Here is a 26,672-nt window from a genome sequence, read left to right on the forward strand (position 1 = left end):
TCACTGCAGCTGTGATACCTTAAGAGGAGTAACACTGTTAAAATCTAAGAAAAAAGGACCCTCTTGTTGAGGCAGGAATGTGGTGGGGATAATGTTGTAAACTCCAGCAAATATGTTCTCCACTTCCAAGTAGCAAAATCCACACCTATGATAAAAGAAACCACCTGTTAGAATTAAGAGCTGAAGTGTGTTTCAAACCTTTAAGGCTTCACTAAATGATTATTACCTGTAGTCACCACTGCTCTTTTTCTGAAAGCCATAGGAGCCAGGATCTCCTACTGTCGAGACTGTGATAAGTTCAAAACCAACGCTGTATTGCCTGCAAGTGATGTGACAGACTGTTACTTTAGTTATTTGGGTCCTCAGGGTTACCATGAAGAGGGCTATTTATTAAAAACTACACAGTATTAACTGGAAGACATTGAAAAGTTTTGTCACATTTGTGACAGAAACGATAAGTCAAACGTACTGTGACACAAATGTAGAATTTGGAGGAAGAAGGAATACGTTTCAGGCTCAGAACTAGACTATACGGAAAATGCCTGCTAGAAGTCCACCTCTGCATTTAAGCAGACTTTAAGGAGTTAAACTTGTGGTGACATACTCGGGTGCCACATGGCACAGACCCTAGGGTGCGATCTGACTGCTGTGAGCAGAATCGATGTCAGTGATCTCAGCAGAATTTCTCATGTTGCACTACAACTTGGGATGGTTTGTCTACTACCTGTTAACGCATGTGACAGGCACCACTGCCCCTGTCATTCAAACTACCCAAATATGATCTGCAAGTGCAGAAAAAAATGCATACAAAAAAAATGCTCTATAAGTGGAACAGTATAGCCACACCTTTGCACTCACCTTCATTTCATGAGAGCAGGAGTTTCCTCAAAGTGGGGAGAATGGATAGAAAAGTGCTGCCCTTTTGTGGGGCCCACTGTACAGCTTTGCAAAAAATAAAACACTTGACTGTATGTCAGGTGATGTTGCTATTTAGAAACGCTGTATACTGCTATTTTGAGGGAGATCGTGAGTTTTGCCAAAGGAATTTGACCTGCATAGGTCTACTCTATAGGGCACTGACATCCAGTACTTCTGTATAGTACAGGTACCAGTATAGGTTAGGGGTGGACCTGCTGGGAAGTAGCTCTGAGGAGAAGGATTTGGGGGTCCTGGTAGATAGTAAATTGTCCATGAGCCAGCAATGTGCCCTTGCTGCCAAAAAGCCCAATGGAATCCTGGGCTGCATAGGGAAGAGTGTGACCAGTAGGTCGAGGGAGGTCATTCGCCCCCTCTACTTGGCACTGGTGAGGCCACAACTGGAATACTATGTCCAGTTCTGGGCTCCGCAGTTCAAGAGGGACAGGGAACTGCTGGAGAGAGTCCAGCGAAGGGCAACCAAGATGATTGAGGGATTGGAGCATCTCCCTTATGAGGAAAGGCTGAGAGAGCTGGGACTCTTTAGCCTGGAGAAGAGACAGCTGAGGGGAGACCTTATTATTGCTTACAAATATCTAAAGGGTGGGTTGAAGGAGGATGGAGCCACACTCTTTTCAGTGGTTCCCAGTGACAGGACAAGGGGCAACGGGCACAAGTTGGAACATAGGAAGTTCCGTTCCAACACACGGAAAAACTTCTTTACAGTTAGGGTGACAGAGCACTGGCACAGGCTGCCCAGGGAGGTTGTGGACTCCCCTTCTCTGGAGACTTTCAAAACCCGCCTGGATGCAGTCCTGAGTAATGTGCTCTGGGCAATCCTGCTTTAGCAGGGGAGTTGGGCTAGATGACCTCTAGAGGTCCCTTCCAACTCTGAAAATTCCGTGATTCTGTGATTCTCCTGGCCTGCTACTGGCACAGTAAATGCACTTTCAGAGCTGAAGCTACTGCATAGGCCATTACTTGACAGCCTGTAAGGGTTTAGTATTAGCTCTACTACAAAAGAAAAGGAATTACAAGTGTAATTAGTTTAAGAGAAAGAAAGTCCTTTGTACCTTCTTCCCATCTTTGCAAGGTATAGCTCTGCTCAGAACCCAAAACTAAAGAGGAAGAAGGCTCCTATAGAAATACAAATAGTACTAAATCATAACCCCCTTCTGTACCTTGTCTTCTGGATTTTTCAGGGAGCTTCCTACCCTCCCCACGGGGGATACTGGCAAAGCTTTATTTAGCACATAATATACTACCTGTGCCAATGCATGCTTAGTCTCTACAAACCTTGGTCCCCGTAGTTCAATTAGTAATGGCCCATTCTTCTCCATCTGGAATTGATAAATGGGGTTATTTTTGTAGGTGTCTCTGAAATTTCCACATCCTCCAGCACTGTGACCTTTCCACTGTCCATTAACCTGAAAGAAGTCAAAAGTACAGAAAATACTTCATATCCTGAGGATTTGTATTACTTATTTATACGCACAGACAAGATTAGAGGCTCCTCTCACTTTAGAGGACTTCAGTAATCTCTCCAAATTTTTAAAGTGCAAGTGAAAGACTGTGTTAAGTATTCAGAAGGTTTCACTGCAGTCCTCCACCCACCTTAACCAAAGCCTTAGATGCCTTAAAAGCATACTGAATTTTCAGCTTATATTAAATAAGTAACAAGTGACTGTTTCCGATTATGACAAACTGCACCTAACAAAGGATCTATATTCCCATCTATCCCATGACTACTGGACTATGTAGGATTTTGGGGGGTTTTTTTGTTTGTTTTGTTTTTTTTTCCCCTCAGACAGTCCTCTGTTGTGCTAAATTGAGGAACAACAGCAGTACAGGAAGTACAACACAAGTTGTGTTGTAACCTTTGCTTTTGAAATTGCTGCCTCCAGCCCTCTCCATTCATCTCTATGCACTCTGAGAACCAGCATTACCAGGACAAGATATCCATAAGGAGAGATTCCACAAGGACAAAGACATACAAGAGGAAAAAAGCTGCTCAGACTTTGAGGAACAGGCCATCTGTTTGCAAGTTTCTCCCGCTAGTCATTAAACTGAAAGGTTAGACTTGTAAGACATGCCAGGCATTCACACAAATTTATAGCTGAGATCCATTTCTCCTGTTACTTCCCTCCCCTTTCTGTCAAATCAGCAAGGAGCAACACTTTTTCCTCTTATTTAATTTCTTTACTCAGTGTCCAAAAACCTCAAACATGGTCAGTTTGTAACCAAGAGGGATTTCTACCCCCACCACGCTACTACCCAGAAACATAGTACTGCTGTATGCTGTTGGCTTTCCAGGTCTTTTCCACCTCCCCCAGACTTAGTTCCAGGAAGAGCTAAGTTCCAGGAGCTAAAAATGACAATGGTTTCTGGAAGTACCAAGCAAACTAACTGTTCCCAGGAATCTCTCTAGCCACTTACTGTTCTCCAGAACAGGTTAGCTTCAAGGGGCTGTTCTAGAAATAACAGCTGGTACTAAACACTGTCTGAACCCAAGAGCCTAGCTGCAAGCTGACGTGTCCCCCTGACCACACACAAAGCAATGTAATCCTTGGCTTGAGGCCCCAGTGTCCTAGAAAAGGGACTGTTCCACTGTGGCTCAGGTTAGCCTCGTTTCTCTTTTCCTGAAGAAGTTACTGCTTGGACAGAAGTCTTCTGCCTATAGTAGGATTCCCCAGGGTACGCATGGTAGGTACAGAGGTTAAAGTTAAAGCTAACAGGTGCTGGCTTATTCGTTCTTGAGGGTAAAATTGCTAATACATGAAAATACATGCAAGTTACTTTATCCTGTGAGCTCTTGGCTATATTTATACTTCAGCTGAAGGTATAACTGCAGCTCATGTTGACAGATGAAATATGACCAGCAGCTGGCCCCAAAACTGCCTGGGCTTCTGACTTAATTTCGGTCAAGTTTTTTGCTCTTGTCCCTGCTGCTGTACTCTCAGGGAGCATTTCTACATAAAATGTACCATGGGTATATTGCCTTGATCCTATTTGGTAACGTGAGTGCTCATCCCAATGGTTACAGACCTTTGAGATGTCTTCACGAAATTTAGGAACAGTACTGTATTGTGATATTGCCACCCTAAGTCCATTTGTCAGTCTTGCTACTGGTGCCTTTGGTTTGCCATTGCTGATTTTGTGCCATCATGCTAAGAGTTTTTCCAAGAAAATCATGCCATTCTCTCAAGGGAAAATGAGCAACACTTGCAGGTTTTTTTACTCTGTAGTAGTACTAGCACAATCTGATCTCTGTGCAGTAATTACATATTAGGATATGTTGTTATTCTAAAGGCCAGTCTATTCTACAAAGGCTTTACGAGTATATCTGCAATGGTACAGATGACAGAACAACACACCCCACAACAAAGGTGGAGCTCATATACCAAATGCCGGTGAAAGTTAAGCCACCTTCCATAAAGAGTGATGTGAACAGAGTGAGACAGCCCAAGGACTTCTACATTGGTATGAATTATGCTATCAGTGCAGCTAATTGGTTGGCAAATTATATGTTACTTGAGTACAAGATTGGTCTTGTGCTAATGATGCTTAGATTAAGTTTTAGTTAAGAAGTTTCATTTGTTAGAAGATGGCCTAAGCTGGCATTTTTGGGCAGTAGTATAAAAATATATTTTAAAGCCTTGTACATCTCAAATACGGAAAAGCCAAAATCAGAATTATTATCCAGTGACCCATAAAAGAAAATATTTCTTTACCCGTTTGGAAATGGTGTAAGGTGTAGGAATCTTGGAAAAGGTGAACTTGCACAAAGAATACACCTGTGATGTAAAAGAAGCAGCTGGTCACACATTCATCTTGCACATTTCATATGAAATCATGACATGTTAAAAAGAAAGCAGAATTGCCTACACATAATTTTTAGATACTTGTTCATTACACGCCTGTATTACTCATCAGACGACCCTGTCTAAAACTCAAAATCCAGATCCGTGCTGGGACTAACAAGACTTAGTTCTACTTAATTTTTATTTAAAATAAAGCAAAATTGAAACAGTCTGTATTTTACTTTTTTTCCAATTACAAAAGAGAGACATCTAGCCTTGATCATCACAGACTCAGCAGTTACAGAAAAACCCAAATACTGAGTCCAAGGACTTGGAAAAGTCAAAAAACTTTAAGCTTATTTCAGATCCCAGTTGAGATTTAATTTTGGACATGTAGAAAGGCAATGCTCTGCCTGTACACAGATATTAATTTTTTATTCTAGGAAATCAAATTATTTTTCAGATGATTTCATAACTAAAGTTTCATTTCTAAAACCACACATGCTATAATGTCTTAGCTATAATGGAGAACACTTCATCCGATGGTTCTGTTCCATCATTCATAGCCTCCCTCCCCCTAAATAACAACATTGATCCAGAAGTACACTTTTTATCAAACTTAGAAATAAAGGACACTTCATAGTTTAATTGTTCACATTCATTATGAAATCAACACTACATACCCTGATGGTGTAATGGATAGTGTTTTGTTTCTCATATTGGGACACCACTAAGGTAAACGTATGGGTCCCTGGAGAGGTCAGCTTTATCTTGGTCAGATAATGAGGACTGTTGATCCGAATACCATCAATATACGGAGGAGGATCAGCTGAAAAAGAAAAGGATGAAGACTTTTCCCTGTTCAAAAAAAAAAAAAAATAAATCCCCCTGCTTGGTAAACTTCTTGGCCATTTATATCAGTGAATTTTGCCACAAAAGTCGGATTGTTGGCACTAAGGTTAGACTGTAAACAGACATGAGCACTCTCAAGAATAGAGCCTCAAGATTTGCTCATAAAAAGGACAGATAATCTTAAGAGCAACTATCATTTTCAGGAGAAGTACATCACACGTGACAGGACACAAATTCTGTACTTTAAAGTACAACTTAAATCCCACGACCTACAAGAACTGCTTATCCATCTCCCAGCAATGTCACTATTCAAAGGAGACCTACTGTGATTATGTTGAAATTTAAAGAGAAAGATAAGGAGTGTTTCAGCACTCGAAACATCTCTCCGAGGAGCCTGTTCCTTCTCCATTGACTGGACAGTTCCAGAATGCAAGCTTTGAAACATGTTAATTCCTTTAACACACGCTTTCTCTCTCTCTCAAAATCCTTGTGATCATTACACAGATGTAGTTGTATCCCAGTACTAATGCACACGTGGTAATTATAAACATCACAAATATTTGCTTTTACCATTAGACAATGTAATTTGTTATTTGGCCTCTAATTGTTTCTATCCAGACTACTTTTAATTTCAGTGAAGCAGGAACAAGTCTAGCCAGTTACTTCAATAGGCCCAGGATCAGGTCCTTTTATTTTCTTCCACAAAGCAACATGGAGAGAGAAAAGGATTAATATAAACCAATAAGAACTTAGGAATGGGAAATATCGGCCTCACTGCCAAAGGATTAATCTGCTTTGTTCCGATCTCATTTTAACAGATGGTAAAAATACTACTGCAGCTTGACGAATTTATTTCCATGGAAAAAGGTTTTAAACGAGTTTGAGCTCAATAGATTAAAAGTTTATAAAAGAGTTTGGGTAGTGAGACAAAACATATGAATCATCCAGTTCTTGCTAGTGGTCTTGCTGGAAGACGGTCTCTTTCAAGAACAACTGAGCAATTCCCCCCACTATACAAACGTGTTTGGTTTGCCCACTTAAGAATGCTTTCAGTAAGACAGCGTGTAAAATAAGCACTGCTACGAGTACTAGCAACACCAGAAGCACATCTTGGGCTGGAAGGACAAGCAGATGCTTTAACAAGATCACCTCGTGCAAAAATGTGATGATTTGGTCAGGTCTCAACACATGCCTTCTGTAGAAAGACAGCTTGGATTCTAGGGGAATTGGTCAGCAGAGTTCACTGAACAAGACCAGAGACAAACAACGCAGCTCTTACCAGCCATTCCAATAGGAAAAGACACAAATTCCACTCTTTGGTCAAAAGTGCTTTAAAAGCTACTCTCTAATTAACTGTTGCTATTACCTGTTGCATGAGCAGCTACCCGAATGCAACTCTGGTTCTGAAGAGGTTCCCTATCCCTATCTGTAAAAGCAACAGGTCAAATCCTACCTGTCCTAGGATGCACCTTCACTGAATTATTCTAAGGAATATTTTTTACAGAGATCTCTAACTTGATGTAAAGAATAAATAAAAATATGATATTAGCTCTACCTTAAAGTTGCAGTCTACCCTATCCATTCACCCTGGGCATTACCAGTACTTTCTGTGTCTCAACCTGTGTTTCAGATCTGCTGTCCTTCTTGAAATAAAACATACATGGCTTTTTCGCATCTACAACAAAGCCCCAAAAGCCAAGCTCCTTCTTCTCAAGGTGAGTAGTATCTGACCTATAATGACCAAGAGTAATACTTTGATAAAATTTGAACATCTAAAAATTTTTCTTAAACATTCCATCCCTGATACTTTGAAATATGTTGAAGCACGCAGCTGTTTCTCATAAGCTTGCTTAGGTACTTTGTTAAGCCAAGTTCACAGAACATTTACCTTGATTATTTTCATTTAGTGGAAGCTCTAAACCTTTAAATAATTTCACAAATCTGAGAAATTATTACGCTATCAGATAAACAGAAGCACATCATCTGTTCCCTCTAAGCATTAACGACTACCACTGCAAAATCAACAGAACAATAAAGAAAATTCTATGCCAAATTAAGTGTCACAGGACTATGTAGACCTCCTAGTGTGTTTCCAACATGTACAGCTTGGCTTTTTCCTTCGGTGTAGGCTGCTGAAGGTGGTCAAACAGGGCTAAACAACTCTTTCAGAAAACTGACCTCTTAGAGTGAGGCATCTAGTTTTAAAGCAAAAAGTGCCTTTCCTCTCCACAAAATCCTTTGCAATTCTTCATTTATTTCTAACATCATCTTTTTGACAATTAAGGTACACTAACCTGGATAGTAAACTTTTTTGCCATCAGTCTTGTATACAACCATTGTAATGAATTCCCGATTGTGTGCAAAGTCATCCTATAAAAAACACAAATCAAGTAGAGTCATACACTTCTGTGGAATGTAACTAACACTTAAGCAAAATCAAGTGTGCAGTATACCATCCCCTTCCATCACCACATCACTGACATTTGTATTTACTAAGATACCTGATCCAACTCTCTAAAAAAAAAAAACCACACCAAAAAACAACTGAAATAAACAAACTGCCACTAATTTAACTTAAAACAGTTCAGAGTTATTTCATTACCTTTATGGTGGAAAACATAATCACCTCACTCAAATTTTTACTCTGGGTCTATTTCAACAATCTTGTATGAAATTATGTGTCCCTGCTGAATTTAAAATTTATACATATCCATAGGTGTACATGGACATGAAAATATCAGCAGTAATACACTAATAACAGAGAAAGCTATAAAAAAAAAAAAAAAAAAGATTTACAGAAGATATAATAGAACCCAGAAAATCTAAGAAAAAGAACCCGGCACCTTATCTGTGATGTGCCTGCTAAGCAGAACCCAGACGGCAGCACCACCTTGCGGACACTGGACCTCCAGCTTGTACTGAGGATTGTTAGCCAGGCTGTAGGCATCCTTCACGGGACCTTGCTTTGCATCCCAAGTACTAAAAGTAATACAGACACATTATTAGAGGAGTAAGACACTAATTGGTGCTTTGAAACCTAACTACAAATCTTACATATATACAGAGCTATCCATTAGCAGTAACAAAGTTACTGAAGGCTAATTTTCCACGGGAATCTATGACAGTGGTTACATAATACATTAGTGTCAAAAGCATTATCTTACAATTTTTTTATAAATGAATTTACTACAATACAAGCATGATAATAGAAAATGCTAAACACAAACAGCTTGGCTGTTTGGTATGGTTGCTGCAACAACACAAAGCACAGAAAAAACTGAGCCATTCAGGGAGTCCAGGATAGCCAACGATTGTTATGATTGCACACACCACATTTATTATTAAGGGAAAAACACCTATGCTTTCGTAATTGTAAGACTCCTTATGCAAGCTATGGTTAGTTCCAAAAGCTTGCCAAATTTTTTCCACCATTTTTTTATTAAGGTAGTTTTTCTTTCAAAATTTGGTGTTTTATATTTGGAAGGGTGTGAACTGCATGAAGTGCTGAAAAAAAAAAAGTCTTTGAGGTACCCTATTGCAAAATCTGCCTGCTGCCTTATGAACCGTCTAGACGAAGAAAATAAAAAAACAAAAAAACAAAAAGTGCTAATGACTGAATGCAAAGCATGGCATGCTGGGAACAGAAGTGGATAAAATTATTCGTAAGTCCCATTGACTTTCCCACACTTTTAAAACTGAACAGCACATATGGAAGGCTGCGTTATCAACTAAGTTTCAAATTATCACCACCATTACTCCACTTTTTATGCCAACTGCCACTGTGCTATGCACTTCCCTACACAGAGGTATGATGATCACTAATAACATAAGGAGAGACAGACTAGTAAGTAGAGCTTTGAGATTAGCATATGCATTACCTCATCTTGTTACATCATCACAGTGTATTTTAGAATTAATTTGAACAAAAAAATGGGAGAAGCCTTTACAGATAAAACTCAGCAGTTGTATTATGGATGAAAGAGCTTGTCCAGAGCTAACATACACAGAAACAGTGTGGAAGCAGAGGCAACATGTAGTATAGTGGAGTGGAAAAGCAGGGGAGGGAAAAAAAAAGCAGGGGGGGGGGAAGTAGAGAAAAGCCTTGTTTTCAGAAACTGAAACACATTTATCCTCAAACTGGCTGACAAAAAGACTGAACGTGATGGATACTAGGTAGGAGATGGGTAAGCCCAGAAAAAAAAAGAAAAAGTCAGCAGGCAAAGAGGATTACTTATGCTAACTACAACTGGTGAAAAATGGAAGTAGTTAGACTACTCTGGTATCTGTGAACATGCACTGCAACCTGCAACTGTCCAGGAAAATGAATTCCAAGTAAATGCTACATCACTCAAGCACTGCCTGGTGACTGCTTAAGCAAAACACAGGCTGTGCAAAAATCCAATTTCTATTCTGATAGATGTGGGACTGAGGTCAGAATCTAGTTACATAACCTTAGCCACAGCACCATCAAAAAGGTCACTGGAGTTTCAATGGTGTTACAGAACCAGTCAAAAACAAAGCCTGCGCTTAGAATTTAGAAGTGTAAAGTCAGGCTCAAGGGAGCATGGCTGGAGTCCAATCCCTTCAGCTGTAACTAGGAAGAATGAAAGGAAGGAAACACCACATCAGAATATTTAGTCAAATATCAACACAAAAGTTGTTTTTTTCTTTCCTTCGACCAACCTGTGAATACACGTAGATTCTTTAAAGAGACCTGGGTTCCAACTCAAATAAATAACATCATAGTACTGGCACAGGTCCTCCCAGGCAATCCAGAAAATGCCTACAAAGGAAATGCTGTTATTGTTTCCATATCAGTCACCTTCATTTTACTTGATTTTTAAAGAGTCTCTTTCCAGGCAAATGATTTAGCTTACATAAACCCACATTTCTGTAAAACTTAGTAGTAACATCTGCACTGCCCAAATGTCTAAATTTAAACTTAACCCCCAAAACAAACAAGTTAAACAAGAAAAACAAGTTACTGTCTGCCTATCAACAGGGACATTCTGAAGCTGTCAGAATGCTTTTCATTTTCAAGCATTAAGCAGAAGGCACGAGAGAATCTGTTGTATTGAAAAAGACATCATTAGGTGATGCAGACCTGCCTTCCCATTTCCTAGGTTTCTGGAAAAAAAAACCTTACAGTCAAACAGATGCCCCCAATTCAACAACCTACTTCTGTAGTCATCCAGCAAAATCAGGTATTCAATCAACATAAGAGTACGTTTGAATATGTTTCTAACGTATTCCCTCTACGTGACTTGCTTTAGCACCTTGAATCTGCTTCATCTTTAGAATATTTTTGGGCATTTGTTCTAATTCTCTGTAGCTCCCTTAATTGTAAATCCAGGCAACAACAGTGCCTGCAAGCTGACAGATTGATGATAAAATGAACTCTCAAGAAGCTAACAGCCTTATAACTCAAGTCTCTGACAGAGGCAGTTGCAGATCTTGCAGCATTAAAATAAAAAAGCAGTCAGAATAGCTACATGTTTAGACAAGACCAGAATGTAAATCCAGTCAGAAGAAACAACTCCCTTAAAACTATTAATGTCATTTCGTGTAAATTTTAACTACGAGATGTTACAGACATAAATTCCTTACTGAATGAATCAGTAAATAAATAACGAGCTAATCTCTTGTAACTGTCACAAAGCCAGAGCTGCTATTCTTATGTTTAAATCAAAAGTTTTTCTTACACATTTGCATTAGGCTCATCATTAAATCCTATAATTTAGTGGTTTTGAATGCATACAGTTGTCAAAATAAAGTCTCACTGAAGAAAAGGGCTCCCTTACAGAGATAAACAAACAGCAACTAGGTCACTATAAAAAGAGCAGACATCTCTCTCAATGTAAAATGCAGCTTGTGCAGAATTTCTAAGCTGTCAGCAGCCTGCCCTTCCACCAGCAAACTCACACCAGCTTTCCAGATGCTACACTCTGCTGTTCCCTAGGGAAGATGAGACAGGACAACACTGGGCATTGTTCCAAGTGGTTTCTCTAGACAGTGACATTGTAGTGCCACTGTCTCAAAGATGGATCTCAATCTACTCTTACAGCTGGAAAAGAATGAATGTAAAGATTTGTTTACAGATACATTAATGTAATGCAAAGGGAAAAAACCCAACAGACTTACCACCAGTGCATAACCTCAAATATAAGCAAGACAAATTTAAAGACTGATTACAATAAGCATGTTGATACATATTCACAAACATGGGAGGAAAAAGCCCACTAAAAAAAATAAATCTATTCACATATTAAAAAGCAGCATTACGCAGCTTATTGTCAGAATGTTATCTTCGCACTGCTCCCTGCCATGCCCTGGAGATAGCCACACTTAAACAAAGAGGTAATTTCTTTTCAATGCATTTGAGATATATTAAACAGTCCAAATTACTTAAACTCCAGACAAACCTGAAATGACAGTTTTAAATACACAAATACTTCCTAAAGTTTTGGGCTGTTTCTTTTTTTTTTTTTTTTTTTTACTTCCCCTCTCCTTGTGCTTAAGCATTTCTTTCCACCTTCCTGCAGGGATACACAACAAATATCTATATTATCTAAAAAGCTAGTGACTTTAAGCCTTATTACCATTGTCTATTTTCTGAGCTGTTCTGGGATCGAAGTTCAAGTATTTTTGTAAATCTGGGGTCCAATTTCTTGTGTCATTTTCACTGTATCGTCCTTTCCACCGTAAGTGGCTCCAGGGATTTTTCAACTGAAGAAATCGAAGTCCCTAAAGAAATAAAAAATAAAATTGTTGCATTCATCTTGTCAAGGTAATTTTTGTGTTTGTATTAACATGGAACATGAACCAATAGCTCAAGAAAATACAGCATCATTAAGCTTTCTGGAATATCTCAATAGAGCTAAGACAAAATAAATTGTATAAGCCATTAGAGCAAAAAAAAAAAAATCAGTGGGTACCCAACGCAGACACAGGTTTCAAACAGGCATCTGAAAACATCTTCAGTTTTACTTGGTACCTTATATTCTCTTATATCCAAGACTGCATATGCATGGGTTGGAACTAAACCCCATTTTTCTCCTTCCTCTTCAGACATCACCCCTGTTGCTGTTGTGATAAGGACATCTCCCTTGTGAAATCTGTTCAAAAAGAGGTGAAAAATAGCTTAATTAAAATTTTGCAAGTTGCTAACTAGCGTTTGCCAGACAATATACTAGTATGTTTTACATTGTCCATTAGTGACACTGCTTTATAAAAACTGGAATACAGGTTTTTTTGTCAGTCCTAAGCTACTGAAAAAGCACTCTAGAAAGAGAGTCACACTCTTATCATGAACGCAGATGTTTCAGTCATCAGACTATCCCCCTTCTACTGCACTGCATACAAAGCTGGTTGCACAAAACAGTTTTGAAAGAAATCAAAGTACTTGCTAGCTGACACTTATAAATTACAGCCTTATATTTCACCTGAAGTAGAATCGTTATGGTAGGTCTGAAGATCAGTATTGCAGTTTTGATAGATTTTTGCTGTTCCTCCAGGAGGAGGTTTACTAATGGGGCATAATAACCAAGCTCTTGTGATATGATTAGAAATACCATATTATATCTACTTGCTAAGGACAGCAAATCAATGGCTAAGTTCTGGGGAACTGTGTTGGAACACAGAACACCTTTCCTTCTACTTTTTAAACACTTGCATATTGGTTCCAACAAGCTCTTCACTGACTCTATATTCTGTATTCTTCATCAAGAAATGGGCTATTTCTTCTTTACATTTGAAGAAAAGAAAAAAAAAAGTATCTCATTCTCATACAAAATTCTACAATATTTTACTATTCTATCAGTGCCCCCAATACTTCAGTTTTGCTTCTTCCAGAAAGCACATGGACCTTTTATAAAGCACAATTTACTGTAGTAACAAAACACCACCAAAGGATCTGTGGTGCTGCTATTGTTTTTACACTAGTAACCCAGATACTACATAGCAAGCACTTTAATTACTTAAGAAAGAATAAACTTCTACCTCTGATAAAGCATTCTGAAAGTACTGTCTTTATTGAAAGCTTGATTGTCAGAGTGCATAGCAATTCTTTCAGGTATCCAACCAGTCAGTGCATGAAGATCAATATTCTGAAATGCAAGTATTCAAAAGAAATCAGAATAGATAACCCATCTATAAACATGTCTCTACACAAATTATAGAAGTGCCTTGAAAGAAATCAAGTATACACAAGTTACAATATAGCTCTACACATAAAAGGCTGAAGATTAAGACTATATTAAAAAACAAACAAACAAACACTTATTTGATTAGTTTAGAACAACATTTCCAAATAGCCTCTAAAAAAAAAAAAGCTGGAAAGCAAACTGATGAAACAACTGGAATATCAGAACAACAGAAGCATAAAGAATAATCAATCATGCTCAACTCTATGATGTGTTCTATTTATTTTGCTGATTCACAGACTTTTAAAGCACGGTCTCAGAAGCACTATTTGCAACCTTGCTATTATATATGCATTTTAAATAATTTAAGTTTTACTTCTAAGGCTCGGGGTTTGAGTTTTTTATTGTTTTTTTGTAAAGGTGACACTGACATATATTTCCATAAAAAGAGGCTTTAATCTCCCCATTTCATCTCCTTGAAATATTGCTTATTCCCTTTTCTTTTGCTTTGTACTCCTCAAAGCAAAAGCAGAGACTATAAATGCTTGAAGTGTCAATAACCAGCACTGCTGGGTGGGAACTTGAGGAATTACAAGTACAACACAGCCAGTAAGTAACCCTGATTCTAGAAGGAAGCTATAATGGAGTCAAAAGCAGATGGGGTGGGAAGGGTGAAGATTAAATGCTGCAAGTCAAGTTGTTTTTCCAGACAGAAAGTTACAGGACAACAGTAAGAATAAAATACAGCTATTGTCACCAGCTTCTGTCCTTCAAAACAAAGCAGCCCAACACTGACATAAACATACATAAAACCGTCTGTGTGCTACATTTACCCCTTACACAAAGACACATTTTTCCCCATAATCATTTTTCAAGAGGTCATGAATATCTAGTATACCCTCCAAGAAAGCAATTATCAAGACACTGACTAGAACGTGAACAGCACCAAGAAATAAAAAATACAATGTTAAAATGTTAAAGAATTTAAAATCAAAATCAGAAATGCTTCTTAAGTAACCAAAGAAGATTCGGCAGGCTACTCATTTCAGTAAAACATCCCTCTTTGACAGAATAATTTGCATGTCAGTCTAGTTGCAGTACGATGACTGTTTCTTCAGTAACCATGTTATAGGAACCCACTACGTATAAGTGGAACAAACTGATAAACAAACTTTCACAGATCAAAGTACTTATTTCCTCTATATACATGTACTAAATGACTAGCCTGTTCCTTTCGTAGCTGACTCCTCTACCTAATCAGAGAGAATTGACCTATTTATTGAACAACAGGTAGAAACCAAAATCAGCAGTATTGATATGGGTAAAAAAAAATTATGACTTCACCCAACGCTTTCATCTAGACACTGTAAAAACACACATATACTTCCCAACCTTAAGTGCCAATCCTGCAGTCAGAGAACTAAAATTAACTCTGCCCATCAACATGTCTTGCTCATTCTGTTTTCATAGAATGGCTTAGGTTGGAAGGGACCTTAAAGATCATCTAGTTCCAGCCTACCTGCCATGGGAAGGGACACCTCCCACTAGACCAGATTGCTCACAGCCCCATCTAACCTGACCTCGAACGCTTCAGGGATGGGGCAGCCACAACTTCCCTGGTCAACGTGTTCCAGTGCCTCACCACCCTCACAGTGAAAAATTTCTTCCTAATATCTATTCTAAATCTACCCTCTTCCAGTTTAAAGCCATTACCTCTTGTTCTATCACTACATTTTTGATGGAATAAATCTCATCAAGTACAGCTAAACATATTTGTGAAAGAAAGAAATATTAAAAAAAAAAAAAGAGTAAGAAAACTGCAAACCCAATACTTGCCTGCTCAAGCAATTCAATTTGACTTTACTAGAAGGAAAATTATTTGAGCCAAGATTATCTCAGTGGAATTTTTGTCTCTTAGAAATAATCTAGCACTTACAGAATTTGATCCAGGAAAATCATATCCTCCCATGACCTTCATGTAAGCCTTTTCTATTAGCGATACCCATAATTCATTCTTATTGTTAGAATAAGAGCAGAGAAGTTCCCCACTATGATCAACAGGTAACTGGTCATCTATGATTACCTGTGTGAAATAAACAAATGAAAAATGATCATAAAACGAATGAAGTACTTAAAAAATAAAACCAAACTCTTATTAACGTAGAGTTTCTCAGGCACAGCCAGACGTGACCATCATTCTCACACGTGGACACCTCTATCAATCCTGCAGTGGTTTGCCCAAGTGAAGAAGAAATTCTGCTGCCAGCTCTCAACTGCACTGGTCCACCAGGTGACCTGTCATCATCCACCTCGCTTTTCCCTATGTAAAATGGGGATGATCTTGTAAAGTGTCTAAAAATCTATTGTAACAGGGAGCTGCAGAAATGTTCAGTGTAATTAGCAGCACAAAAAGTAAAGCAAAGCCTAACAATATTCCTCACCTAATTGGGAAACAGAGCATGGGCTATGCTTGGTAGCCCACAGAAAAATAAAACATTTATCTATAAGGAAACAAACTATGTGTCACATTATTTTCATAGTCTTTATTTCCAGATTTAAATTTCTTCTCTCTGGAACACAAAAAAAAACCCAAAGCAGCAGTTATGAAAGTATTAACATTTCTTCTTTAAATTAGGTAGAATATAGTCAGCTTTATTACAGATTGTTACTGCAGTATTTGTAGTGGTCTGAAACAGTTTCCCCCCAGAATAGATATTTCAGTTTCACATTGACATTATTCTGTTACCAGTACAGGCTACCAACACAGCACATTTTCTGATTAAATCCTGTCTGTGCAGGAACAAATAATCCTTTTCATAGAAGAGCAAATGGCCATTCATCCTAACAAAAGGAAGCCATTAGGAGATATTTTGGAAAGAACATTGAGAGCAAGGCAAGCACATAAACGATACTTCCCTGAAACATTCATTCAGATTCTGGAATTTTGCAACTCAGGGACTTCCTGACCCAGAGGTTATATCTTAGCCTTTGAGGACTTTCTCCTTACTCTCCCACCCTGTGAATATGACTGCTCAACTTTTGAACTCCCATAAATATTCGTCACTCACTATGAACTGCAACAATCAGTGCTACAGTTAAAAGTATTATATGAAGAAATACATTATTTGATGCCCTTACATATTGCACTGAAAAGAAAATGAAGTTGTTTGTGAGCTTACAAAGTTCTGTCATGTATCTTCAGGCACCTCCTCTCCTTACTAAAAAACTGTGGTTATTTGAGTTATTCCTCTGTGGTCATTCCATGTCTATACTCTTCCTGGACATCTCCCTCTGTACTTTTTCGTTCTGTAACTTTCTTTCTAAGATGGAGTGGAAAGTGGATTATTTGCACACCCTGTTCATAAATATGGGATGCATAATTTTGTTCCTGTATGGTTTTCATAATTCTTTTAAGTAATATAGGTATTTTTCAATGAATTTAATGTAAGGCTATTTTCATGAATGTCTGTAGAAGAAATATCTACATTCTGTTACATACTTCACAACCAAAATGAATCTCAAAAGGCTTAACAATTAAAAATCACTTTCCAACAAAATGTATCTAAAGTTTTTGCTATGCAAGACAGCTTCCCAGTGAAGCAGACCAAGCCTTTAAAATATGTGACTTAAACAGTATTAAGTCACCCCAAAACCATTTACCTTTCTAGGCACACCATTGATATGAAGCTTCACCATGTATTTGCCACATGGATTATATTCCGGTTCTCCTTTCTTATTCTGAGGGTAAATTATACTGTTTAAAAAGAACAAGAAAAAAAAAAAAGGACGAAACTGTGACATAAATAACTTGGCTGTACATACACTGATAACAATAAGAGTGCGATCAACATAGCCTGTTTCTGGAATTTACACTGAACATATATATGGAATTTTTGATGAAAGAGCAACTCAAATTTAGTAAAAGTGGCAATGATGTTTAAATAGGTTTTATTTTTCAGATGTTGCTCTTGCTGCAGTTCTCTGTTTAATATAGTAACAAAAAGAACATAAGTAACCTGACTGTTTCTCCAACAGAAGCAAGGCAAACAAATTTATCTTAATATTAAACAAATGGCATTTACATATCTGTAGTATAAATACAGTATTTGCCTGAATGACAAGTCAAACACCTGAAGGAGAAGACAATGAAGAGCTCACTGCTCTTGAAAAGAATACAAGTTCAGTTCTAATGAGTATAGGTTAAAACAAAAAAAAAAGAATAATCCAGGAACAACATTCAGACACTGGTCTGACAACAGGTCCCAGCAGTCTGCCAAACCATGCCAAATTAATCAGAGGACACCAGTTGAGTGGAACTGAGATAGTGTTATTGACATTAATTTTGCAATGAGATGCAAGATGGACCACCTGTTGCACAAAGGTTGGCACGCCAAAGTAGGAAAATAAACCTATAAAGCATTATAAGTAAAATTTCTATTAAAAACCAAAACAAACCTCCCAAACTATTGGTCCTCAAAGCACATCTGAGGTTAGACTCCAGCGTCTGTATACATATCTATACAAAGCTGGCTTCCCTCTCAGAAACGATGAAGCCACATGAGTCCCAGGGAGATGAAGGTGAAACAAATGCCAGTTTTTACTGTGTCCAACTGCCACAGAACATGTTGCAAAAGCTTGGCAGTATAAAGTCTGAAAAGATCTTAGAAAGCAACACTTACCTTGTGATCAATTTTTTGTTATACCTTCTTTCATATGCTGCACTGATTGCTAGTGATGCCACGAAAGAACAATCTGACACTATTGTCTATAAAGAAAAGAAAAACAGGGAGGACATTTACTAATACCTTAGATACCGAAAGACAAGTGGGGAGTGTGGAGGGAAGGAAAATTGCCAGTTAGTAATTGCCTTCAAAAGGGAAAGGATTTGGACCAAGAGAAGCAAAGTTACTACTAAAAAGGCAGGAAACATAGGCGTGCTCAACATAAGGCCCCTACAGAGCATTCTAACTCTAGTTAGAATTATTAATGACAATCAGAGGCAAGGGCAGATACCTCAGCATTCACTCACACTTACTCCCTCCTCCCCAAAACACGCTGCGTAACATAAAACATATCCAATGGCATTATTTATTGCTGATTTCAGAATAGCTTGGGCCATCTACAACTTAAAACTCAGCAAGACATTTCCACTAAGGTCTTATATCCCCCACGATAAACTGCTAGCAGCACACATTTCTCTCTAGGAACAATTTACCTGCTTTATGCTGAAACTTGATACAGTATAAATCATTGTAGGGTTATTCGTTATGTCATCTGGTCGCACCCACTTGGCAAACATTGCTTTCTGTTTGGGAGATAATGGTAACTTCCCACATTTATCACTAGATTCAAGAGAGAAAAAAGCAGAAGTAAATGAATAGTAGAAATAAATCAATAGTAGTTCAGTTTTCCATGGTATGTCCAGTCCTAGGCATGTCTGATAGATGGTGCAACATAGGTGCAGAACAATTACACTGCATTGGAATTGTTTTACAGCTCTGTATACAAAGACTGCTGCTAGGTTTGTGACTCATTAGCATGCAGCAGGATCAGGAAATCAGGCCAGCCTAATACTCCAAAAAGTGAAATATAACGTTGTCCTCATAGGCCTGAAGACAACTGCAGAAGCACTGCAGAGCAGGATCAGCTTACATTAGAGTTTTAAGATCCAACTGGAAGAAGGAAGTGGTAGTATTTAAATATCTCTGCCTGAATTACGCTTAAAAGCCTACTTTAACAATTTTGAACTCTGAAAAAGAAAACATAGAAATACCAAATATGGGAAAGCTTTGGAAATAAAAACAGAAGTAAAGTTCAGTAATTGAATCACACTTACGAAAATGGCATAGGGAAGGCAAAACGTTCCCTAAGATCAACACTCATGAAAGGTACATATTCAATGCCATTAATTTTTGAAGTCTTCCTGCAAGTCGTAAGAAAAAAAAAAAGTTACAAACCTATCTATCATCTTTCAAAGACTAAGTTCCAGAAGGTAACAATAAAAACTAACAAGACACACTGATTCTGAAAACAAGATAACTACCTCTTGAAAATAAAACAACCACTGTATTTATTTGTGTTTGAAATGTGCAGTACTTGATGGCTCAGCCGCTAATTCTGCAAGTACATACTTGCATACAAGTCACCATACCAGGATAGAAGTGATTAGCAGCCACAAATGTCTTCATAGTTTTAGAAGTCACATTTAAAACTACGCTTGTCTAAAGAGAATTTCTCAAGTCACTTAAGCCTGTAATTAACGGGAGTCTTAGGATAAGTTGACAGCAATTAACAATTAGCAACACTTAGATTTCATCTAATTTGGACAATATTTTGGAACTCTTTATCAAACAACAACAAAAATAATGCACGTGTTTATTAGTACATTTTTAACTAAGGCACACAGAACACTTTCTAAAAAAAATAAGAATCATATTTAAATGTGAATGTAATTTAAGTTTCAAACAAGGATTTAACTGAAAAAAGTATGCAAAGTATTTCTAAATGAAATTATTATTAAAGACATAAACCAACTTGAAGTTCTCTTGCAAGACTGAAACGACAAAAAAAAATCCTGACAAAAAAAAGAAAATCCCAACAAAAAAACCACCCCAAAAACATCTAAACCATCCACAAAACCAGAAACATTCACTGCACAGACACTACAAGAGGAAAAAAAAAAGTGAAATTTTAATAAGGAAATTCTTAATGCTTTGCAACTTTTTCAACACACGTACATTTCTGTCTTCATGACCATATCCTCAGTCCCCTAAATTCAACAAGCAGACTAAACATTTTATGATCATATTCCAGACAGTGTTGAACATCACCCCTGTCACAATCTTTTTTATTGCATGGGGAGGAGGAGGAAGGTTGAAACAGCTATCAGACAATGCATTTTTTTTAAAGAAATATTTGATAGTTTTCAAAATTCACAATTTAGGCTAAAGGTTTTATGGATTATTTGTAGCTTTTCTACTTATAATAAAAATCAAAGCAAGAGGAACTGGATGTAACAGAAGTCACAGTCCTACAAAATATTATGCTTCCTCAATTTCCAATTAAGTAGTAGTTGTATAATCTATAAAAACATCTTTCTACCTTGGCTTCTCAAAGTCAGATCTTTCATAAACTCAGTCCGATGGGTTATGTATAACGTGCAAAAATAAGGCTATGAAAAATAATCCTGGTAGTCAGTTAAAAGAAATTGTCTTCTGAATACAAACTAGAAAGTATGCTCTGTGAATAAAAGCCACTAATTACATTAATAAATTCTTGTATTATCTACAGTAATGTGCAGGTAATACCAGCAATGGTGTTTGTAACAGGTGGTTTTCCAACCCTCTGTTTTGATCTACTGTGTAAGATGCACAAAGGATGCGACCACAAATTATAACACTTTGGAAAAACTTGTCTTCAGCTTACCTGAGTACTTCAATCTCCTCTGCAGTGTACCTCTGACCTTGAGATTCACTAGCTTGTACTGCTCTGATTGTCTGTGGCTTATCATTTAAAGAAAAATCAGGTCCCAATGGAAAGAATGTTCTGACTGGCTGGTTTGGTTTAGCTGCAGTTGACTTCTCCTTTTGAGACGACTTTGACACAGATTCCTTCAGTGCCTCTGCTCTAAAGCAAATAAAAATGCATTTTGTTTACAATGGCAAAAATATAGTTATGGTTCAGTTATTGATTTGCTTAGTTCATGTTCCCACATATGTTAAATGGAATGAACGAATGCCCAAGTTGACCAACACCACTTTTCCTAAGAAAAATCGATTTCTGATGCCAGTATTTATTTATTTTCCTGTTCTAGAATCAATTAAAATACAGCATTTCCAACTCATATATAAGCCATTTTTGGCAGAACTCATTTGATTTTTGTTGCCTTTAAATTATACTAATAGGAGAACTTGTGTAAGTGTTCATCATCTGGAACTTCAGAAGAAGACCACTGAAACACAGAGAAAACTGATTTGCATCCTCACATACCTTCAGGATTTAATTTGTCTAGCAGCTACAATAGCAGTTAAAACCCACTAGCATTCTCACAATCCAGCGTTTCAACTGCTCGAAGACTGTGTATTCAGGAGCCATATTTTGTTGTTGTTGCATTAAGCTGGCTGGATAGGCATGCATATGCAAAATATGGGGGTTTCTTTTGAACACAGACTCAAAAGTGCTCAAAAACAGCTTATGCTGAAACTTAGCCCAACAAAGTCCGTTATTTGCCATCATACAGCTGATTTGAAGAGTCACATTGAACTTACACTTGTTTAACGTTTCAGATATAGACTCCATTCCATTAGATCTACCCATACCATTAGATTGCTACTGTCAAGGTAAGTATTTCCCAGTTTCCAACTGTCTTCCTTATGAAGGGATGCTAACACCCTGACTTAGTGCTGGGCTGAATTCAGCATTTTTACAGAAGCCAAAAATTGTAGCATAGTACTCTGATTCATATCTCTAAAGACTGAAGTAATGCATTGGTCCTAATGAACGCACAGTCCTTTCCTAATTCTGCATGTCCCAAGATTCCCAGACGGTCGGCACAACAGCTACTATATTCAGCTGTGTAGCAGCTGGCAGCTATCTGCCAGAACTCTACATGAGCTAGGTCTATCCAGAATCCATACCCTTTGCAGTACAGAACAGACACACTAGATTGAGAACCCAACTTCGACAGTGCACTTACCCCCGAGAGCAAGGATGTTTACTAACGTTGGCAATACTCACCTATCCAGTGCTTGTCGAGCCAGCTGTTTCAGTTTTGACTGAAGACCTGCTTCTGAAGTTTCAGTAGCCTTAAGTGCAAAATAAAAGAAAAGGCTACACATCCAAAAAACCCACAGGTTTTATAGGCTCAGTTTGTCAAATTCCACACAAAGATTACAGCAAAGAGTAACTAGTTATTATTTACAATTCTCTTTCAAAATGAGCAAATATGTTCTTTAAAATCTCAACATAAAAAGCACTCTAAGTAAGCAACTATAATTTTGCTGTTCTAGTGAATGTTCACGGAACAAAAGTGATATTTAAAATTCTTCTACAACACAGTATACAAAAAAAAAAAAAATCTTCCAGAAGAATTAACCATATTAAAACACTATGGGCAGAAAGAAGACAAGAACGAATGTTAGGTATACTACTGAGCTTAGATGTGTTCCAATCCTTTTTCCCAAATCAATCAAAAATAATCACAGTAACTTAGGAAAAAAATAAATTTGAATGTTTACTTTCATAGAGTACAAAGAATCAAAATTGCTCGCAAATTAAAAATCTTGTTCTTGCACACCTAAGGCATAAAATAATCTATGACAGGGCACCAAAACAGATTATCAAGAGTGCTAAATTCTGTTCCCAGTTGGGAGGTCAGCTATGACAGTTTACTCATACAACCAGTTTACGCTTTTGTTTTCCTTACAGATGAAACATGGCTACTGCAGCTAAGCAATGTGCAAGAGGCACAACACGAGGTGTGGCTTCTCTTGAGACCCACAAGCAGGTTTCAGGTCCTAGCTTTGTACCTTAACTGACTGTCCCACGTCAGCTAGGTCAACTGAGGAAACAAAAGGCGAGCTACTTTTACCCCGAGACACAAAACTAGAAACACCCTCTATAAGGAACTATTTTCATTTGCAAATAAATTACACACTGCAGTTCCTGGTTGGAAAAGATGCATGAAGTAGTGGAGATGGAACACCAGCACACTCATCTAGGATGCAGCCATAGAAGAGGAGGAATGGCTGCTCTCCGAGTACTTCAAGGGTAAGGAAGAAACAAATCTCTCCACCTGAATATACTGAGGAGAAAGACAGAAGCAAAGCTTCGAGATAGCAGAGTTCCTTCAGTCTTCTTTCATCCTGGGAAGAAGGTACTTTTTGATCGCCCTGAGGGATAAAGCCTACAGTCATCTTAAAATAATATGCTAGTCAAGATTAAAAGAAACTTCAGTAGTATCTGTACCTAATGAAATACCCGATAAAAGCAGTTGTTGATAGGAGATAATTTCTGACTAACTTCAATATATGTAAGTAATATTTGCATGCACTGACACAACAGGAGGAACACAGCAGAGGAAAAACAGAATGCTTCTGCAGTAAATTTTGTGTAATAGACTGAAGGTGTTCTGCTCCAACAGCTCAAGTGGAAAAACTAGAGCAGTTCTACTAACTCTTCATCTGGTTACATCTGGTCACCAGGGTTTTTTTAGCCTACATAGAACCAGTTTACAGAATTCAGAGAAAAGAAGATTTTACTCTACCATGTAGCAAAAGTAACATTCCCCTCCCAACAACCCACATATATTTATATTACAAAAAGGGAAAAGGGAAAAAGAAAAACATACTTGGTGGAGTTACATTATGATGGCGAGCTCTTCCTGTAATGAGTTAGTTAAGGCAACTGGACTTAAGGGAAAAAAAAAGCAGTACCTGTAATTATATTCTCCATCATTTACATAATGGCCAATTCATCTTTACCATTAATTTCAGTATGAACTGAATTCACTCATAACAGCTTAAATGTTGGGCACTGAGTAATCAAGTAGTATTTTTACTAGTTTTGGCATCAGTAGACAGTTATGTTTTCAGAAAGTGTTACACACAAAAATTTCCCTTAAGTTACTTCCTTTAATGTAGTCGGAAAATAATATATATAACTGACACATTAGCAAGTCATCTTCAGTTTGAACTGTTTTTAATTTCTGTTTTAGTGTTGCATTCATTCCAGGGCAAAAATGAACATCAAAAAAGTTCCAGAATATTTCTAGTTTTTAGTATAATCCAGTTCAGGAAAAACACATAAATCACAAGTCCCCATAAATTTACAGTGTTGAATAGCAACATACCATAAAGACTGGAAAAAACACTAAAAACACAGTGGCAAAAAAAAAGATTAAAAAATAGTTTTTAGAAATACAGGTACTCCATTTTTTAGCCAGCCTTTAAGGGTCAGTCACTTGTGTAAGTGGAAGAATTTCTTACCATCACATAATTCCACCAAGTTAACCTGTAGCTTAACATACTGTTTTCAAACAGAGTTCCACCGCTTCTTTGTACAACTCTATAGCTTCTTCTGCATTGCCTTTATCATCTTCATCAAAAGCCTGTGTAACTAGGAAGCGAGCACGCTCCAAGTCCAACTGTTGTTTTGACTTCAGAGGGTCTGTGTTCTGCGACTGAACTAAATGAAAAAAAGAATTTAGCTTTCTACAGCAGCAGACACGTAAAAACATCCTTAACATGGTATTAAAACACTAGCAGTTCTAATTAGGTAGGTAATATCTATTTTTTTGGCTGGAAACCAAATCACTCTTAAACTTTACTAAAAACGTCTTTGCAAGGACAAGAAAACACCATCACAACCACCCCCAATGCAGAGATACACTCTCAGGATATTTCACATGTCAAATAACGTAAATAAAATATCTTTCATACTACACTATGGACAATGATGTTTAATTATGTAAAACATTGCATCATTTGTGAAAATACATCACCTATGGCAATACACAAAGTTCCTTAGGTGTCTATCTCATTTAATACCTTTATTAATGACCTGAAGGAGAAGATGGAGCGCACCTTCATCAAGGCTGCAGATCCCACCAAACTGATTCACTCAAGGACACAGCTGCTATTCAAAGGGACACAGACAAGCTAAATAATGGGCTGACAGGAACCTCAGGAAATTCAACCAGGACAAATGCTACGCTCTGTGACTGGGACAGACTAACACCCTACACGATACAGCTCTGTGGAGAAGGGCCTGGGGTACAGCTGGGTAAGGCCAAGCCAGTAGTGAAGGCTAACAGCACTCTGGGCTGTGTGAGCTGAAGCATGGCCAGGAGATGGGGGGGAAGGAAATACCACCCTCTACTTGGCACTCAGTAGATTGTGTCTGGAATACCGCATCCAATCTCAGGTCTCTAATGATGGTTGGGGCTGGAGGACTTGGCCTTTTGAGAAGAAGCTGAGGGGAGCACAGCTTGCCCAGCCAGGAGGAGAGACAGCTTTTCGGCAGACCTAGTAGAAACCTGCCAGTAACTGCAAGGTTATCATGAAAATGAATTCAGGCTCTTCGCTGAGATGCAAAGAAAGGGAATGAGAGCCAGTGGCTATGAACTGAAACAGATGAAAATCCAAGTAGCTATACTTAAAAAAAAAAAAAAAACAAAAAAACCACACTAGAAAGGCAATTGCACCCTGGAACAGGGGCCTAGAGGCACCAGGGAATTTCTGTCCTTAGGTGTTTTCAGGATCTGGTCCAAAAATCAATGTCTACCCTGCTTTGAGCAGGAAATTGGTCAATAGACCTCCCAAGGTCCCTTTTTGGCAAAGCGATTCTATGATTCTAACTGAGAATTGCAGGCATGCAAAAGTTTGAGATTTTTGGTCTGAGCACAAACACTGAAACTGGATCAAACACGGAATCCCTTATGAAAGCACAGAGCTCTCCTGCCCTCTCAAAGTTAGCAATTCCACATAAATACCAAAACCAACTTGTTTCAAATCCATCGTGCAGCTGAAGCTTAGATGCAAGTTTTGATTTGTTCCTGATCAATTTTTGTTTCTATATTTAATTACTTTCTCAGGTTTGCTCTGCAGATGTGGTTCCTAAGAATAGTTAACAGGAAAGAATACCCACACCCAAGTCCTTAGGAAGCAAGTCCCTGCTTCATTTCTGATGTATCAGAATTCAAAGCACTGACGTACTCATTGTATTTGCAGGCCTTCAGAAAGTACAAGAAAATTACAATAATGAAAAACAGAGCAAACATCATTGATACATATTTCACAGCACCAAAAGGCTTTCCACTCAATTAATTTAAGCAGAGGTTTAATTAGAAAGATCCTTACCCACCTGCTGAATGGAGAGCTTGAACTCTCTCCAAGTACTCATTTATTTTTTCTTGAATATTTTCCAAGTTGGACCCTGCCATCCCAGCATAAATCAATGCTTGTGC

The 26,672-nt window shown here is 37.9% G+C and overlaps 1 protein-coding gene across 1 annotated transcript; it reads right to left on the reverse strand.

The window, feature by feature from the left end:
* On the reverse strand, positions 1-26,672 carry CAPN7 (calpain 7). The gene is made up of 20 exons (XM_009879592.1): positions 26,570-26,672; positions 24,735-24,892; positions 22,445-22,512; positions 21,134-21,334; positions 19,545-19,631; positions 18,924-19,050; positions 18,388-18,473; positions 17,369-17,462; positions 15,645-15,791; positions 13,566-13,672; positions 12,562-12,682; positions 12,167-12,311; positions 10,251-10,350; positions 8,411-8,546; positions 7,862-7,937; positions 5,399-5,544; positions 4,647-4,709; positions 2,212-2,342; positions 227-319; positions 1-145 (listed from the first exon to the last, which is right to left on the reverse strand). Exons 1-20 carry the CDS (start codon positions 26,646-26,648, stop codon positions 1-3), a joined length of 2,310 nt encoding a protein of 769 aa, XP_009877894.1. The 5' UTR covers positions 26,649-26,672.

This window comes from Charadrius vociferus, unplaced genomic scaffold (genome assembly GCF_000708025.1).
Source record: "Charadrius vociferus isolate BGI_N301 unplaced genomic scaffold, ASM70802v2 scaffold722, whole genome shotgun sequence".
Lineage (NCBI taxonomy): Eukaryota > Metazoa > Chordata > Aves > Charadriiformes > Charadriidae > Charadrius > Charadrius vociferus.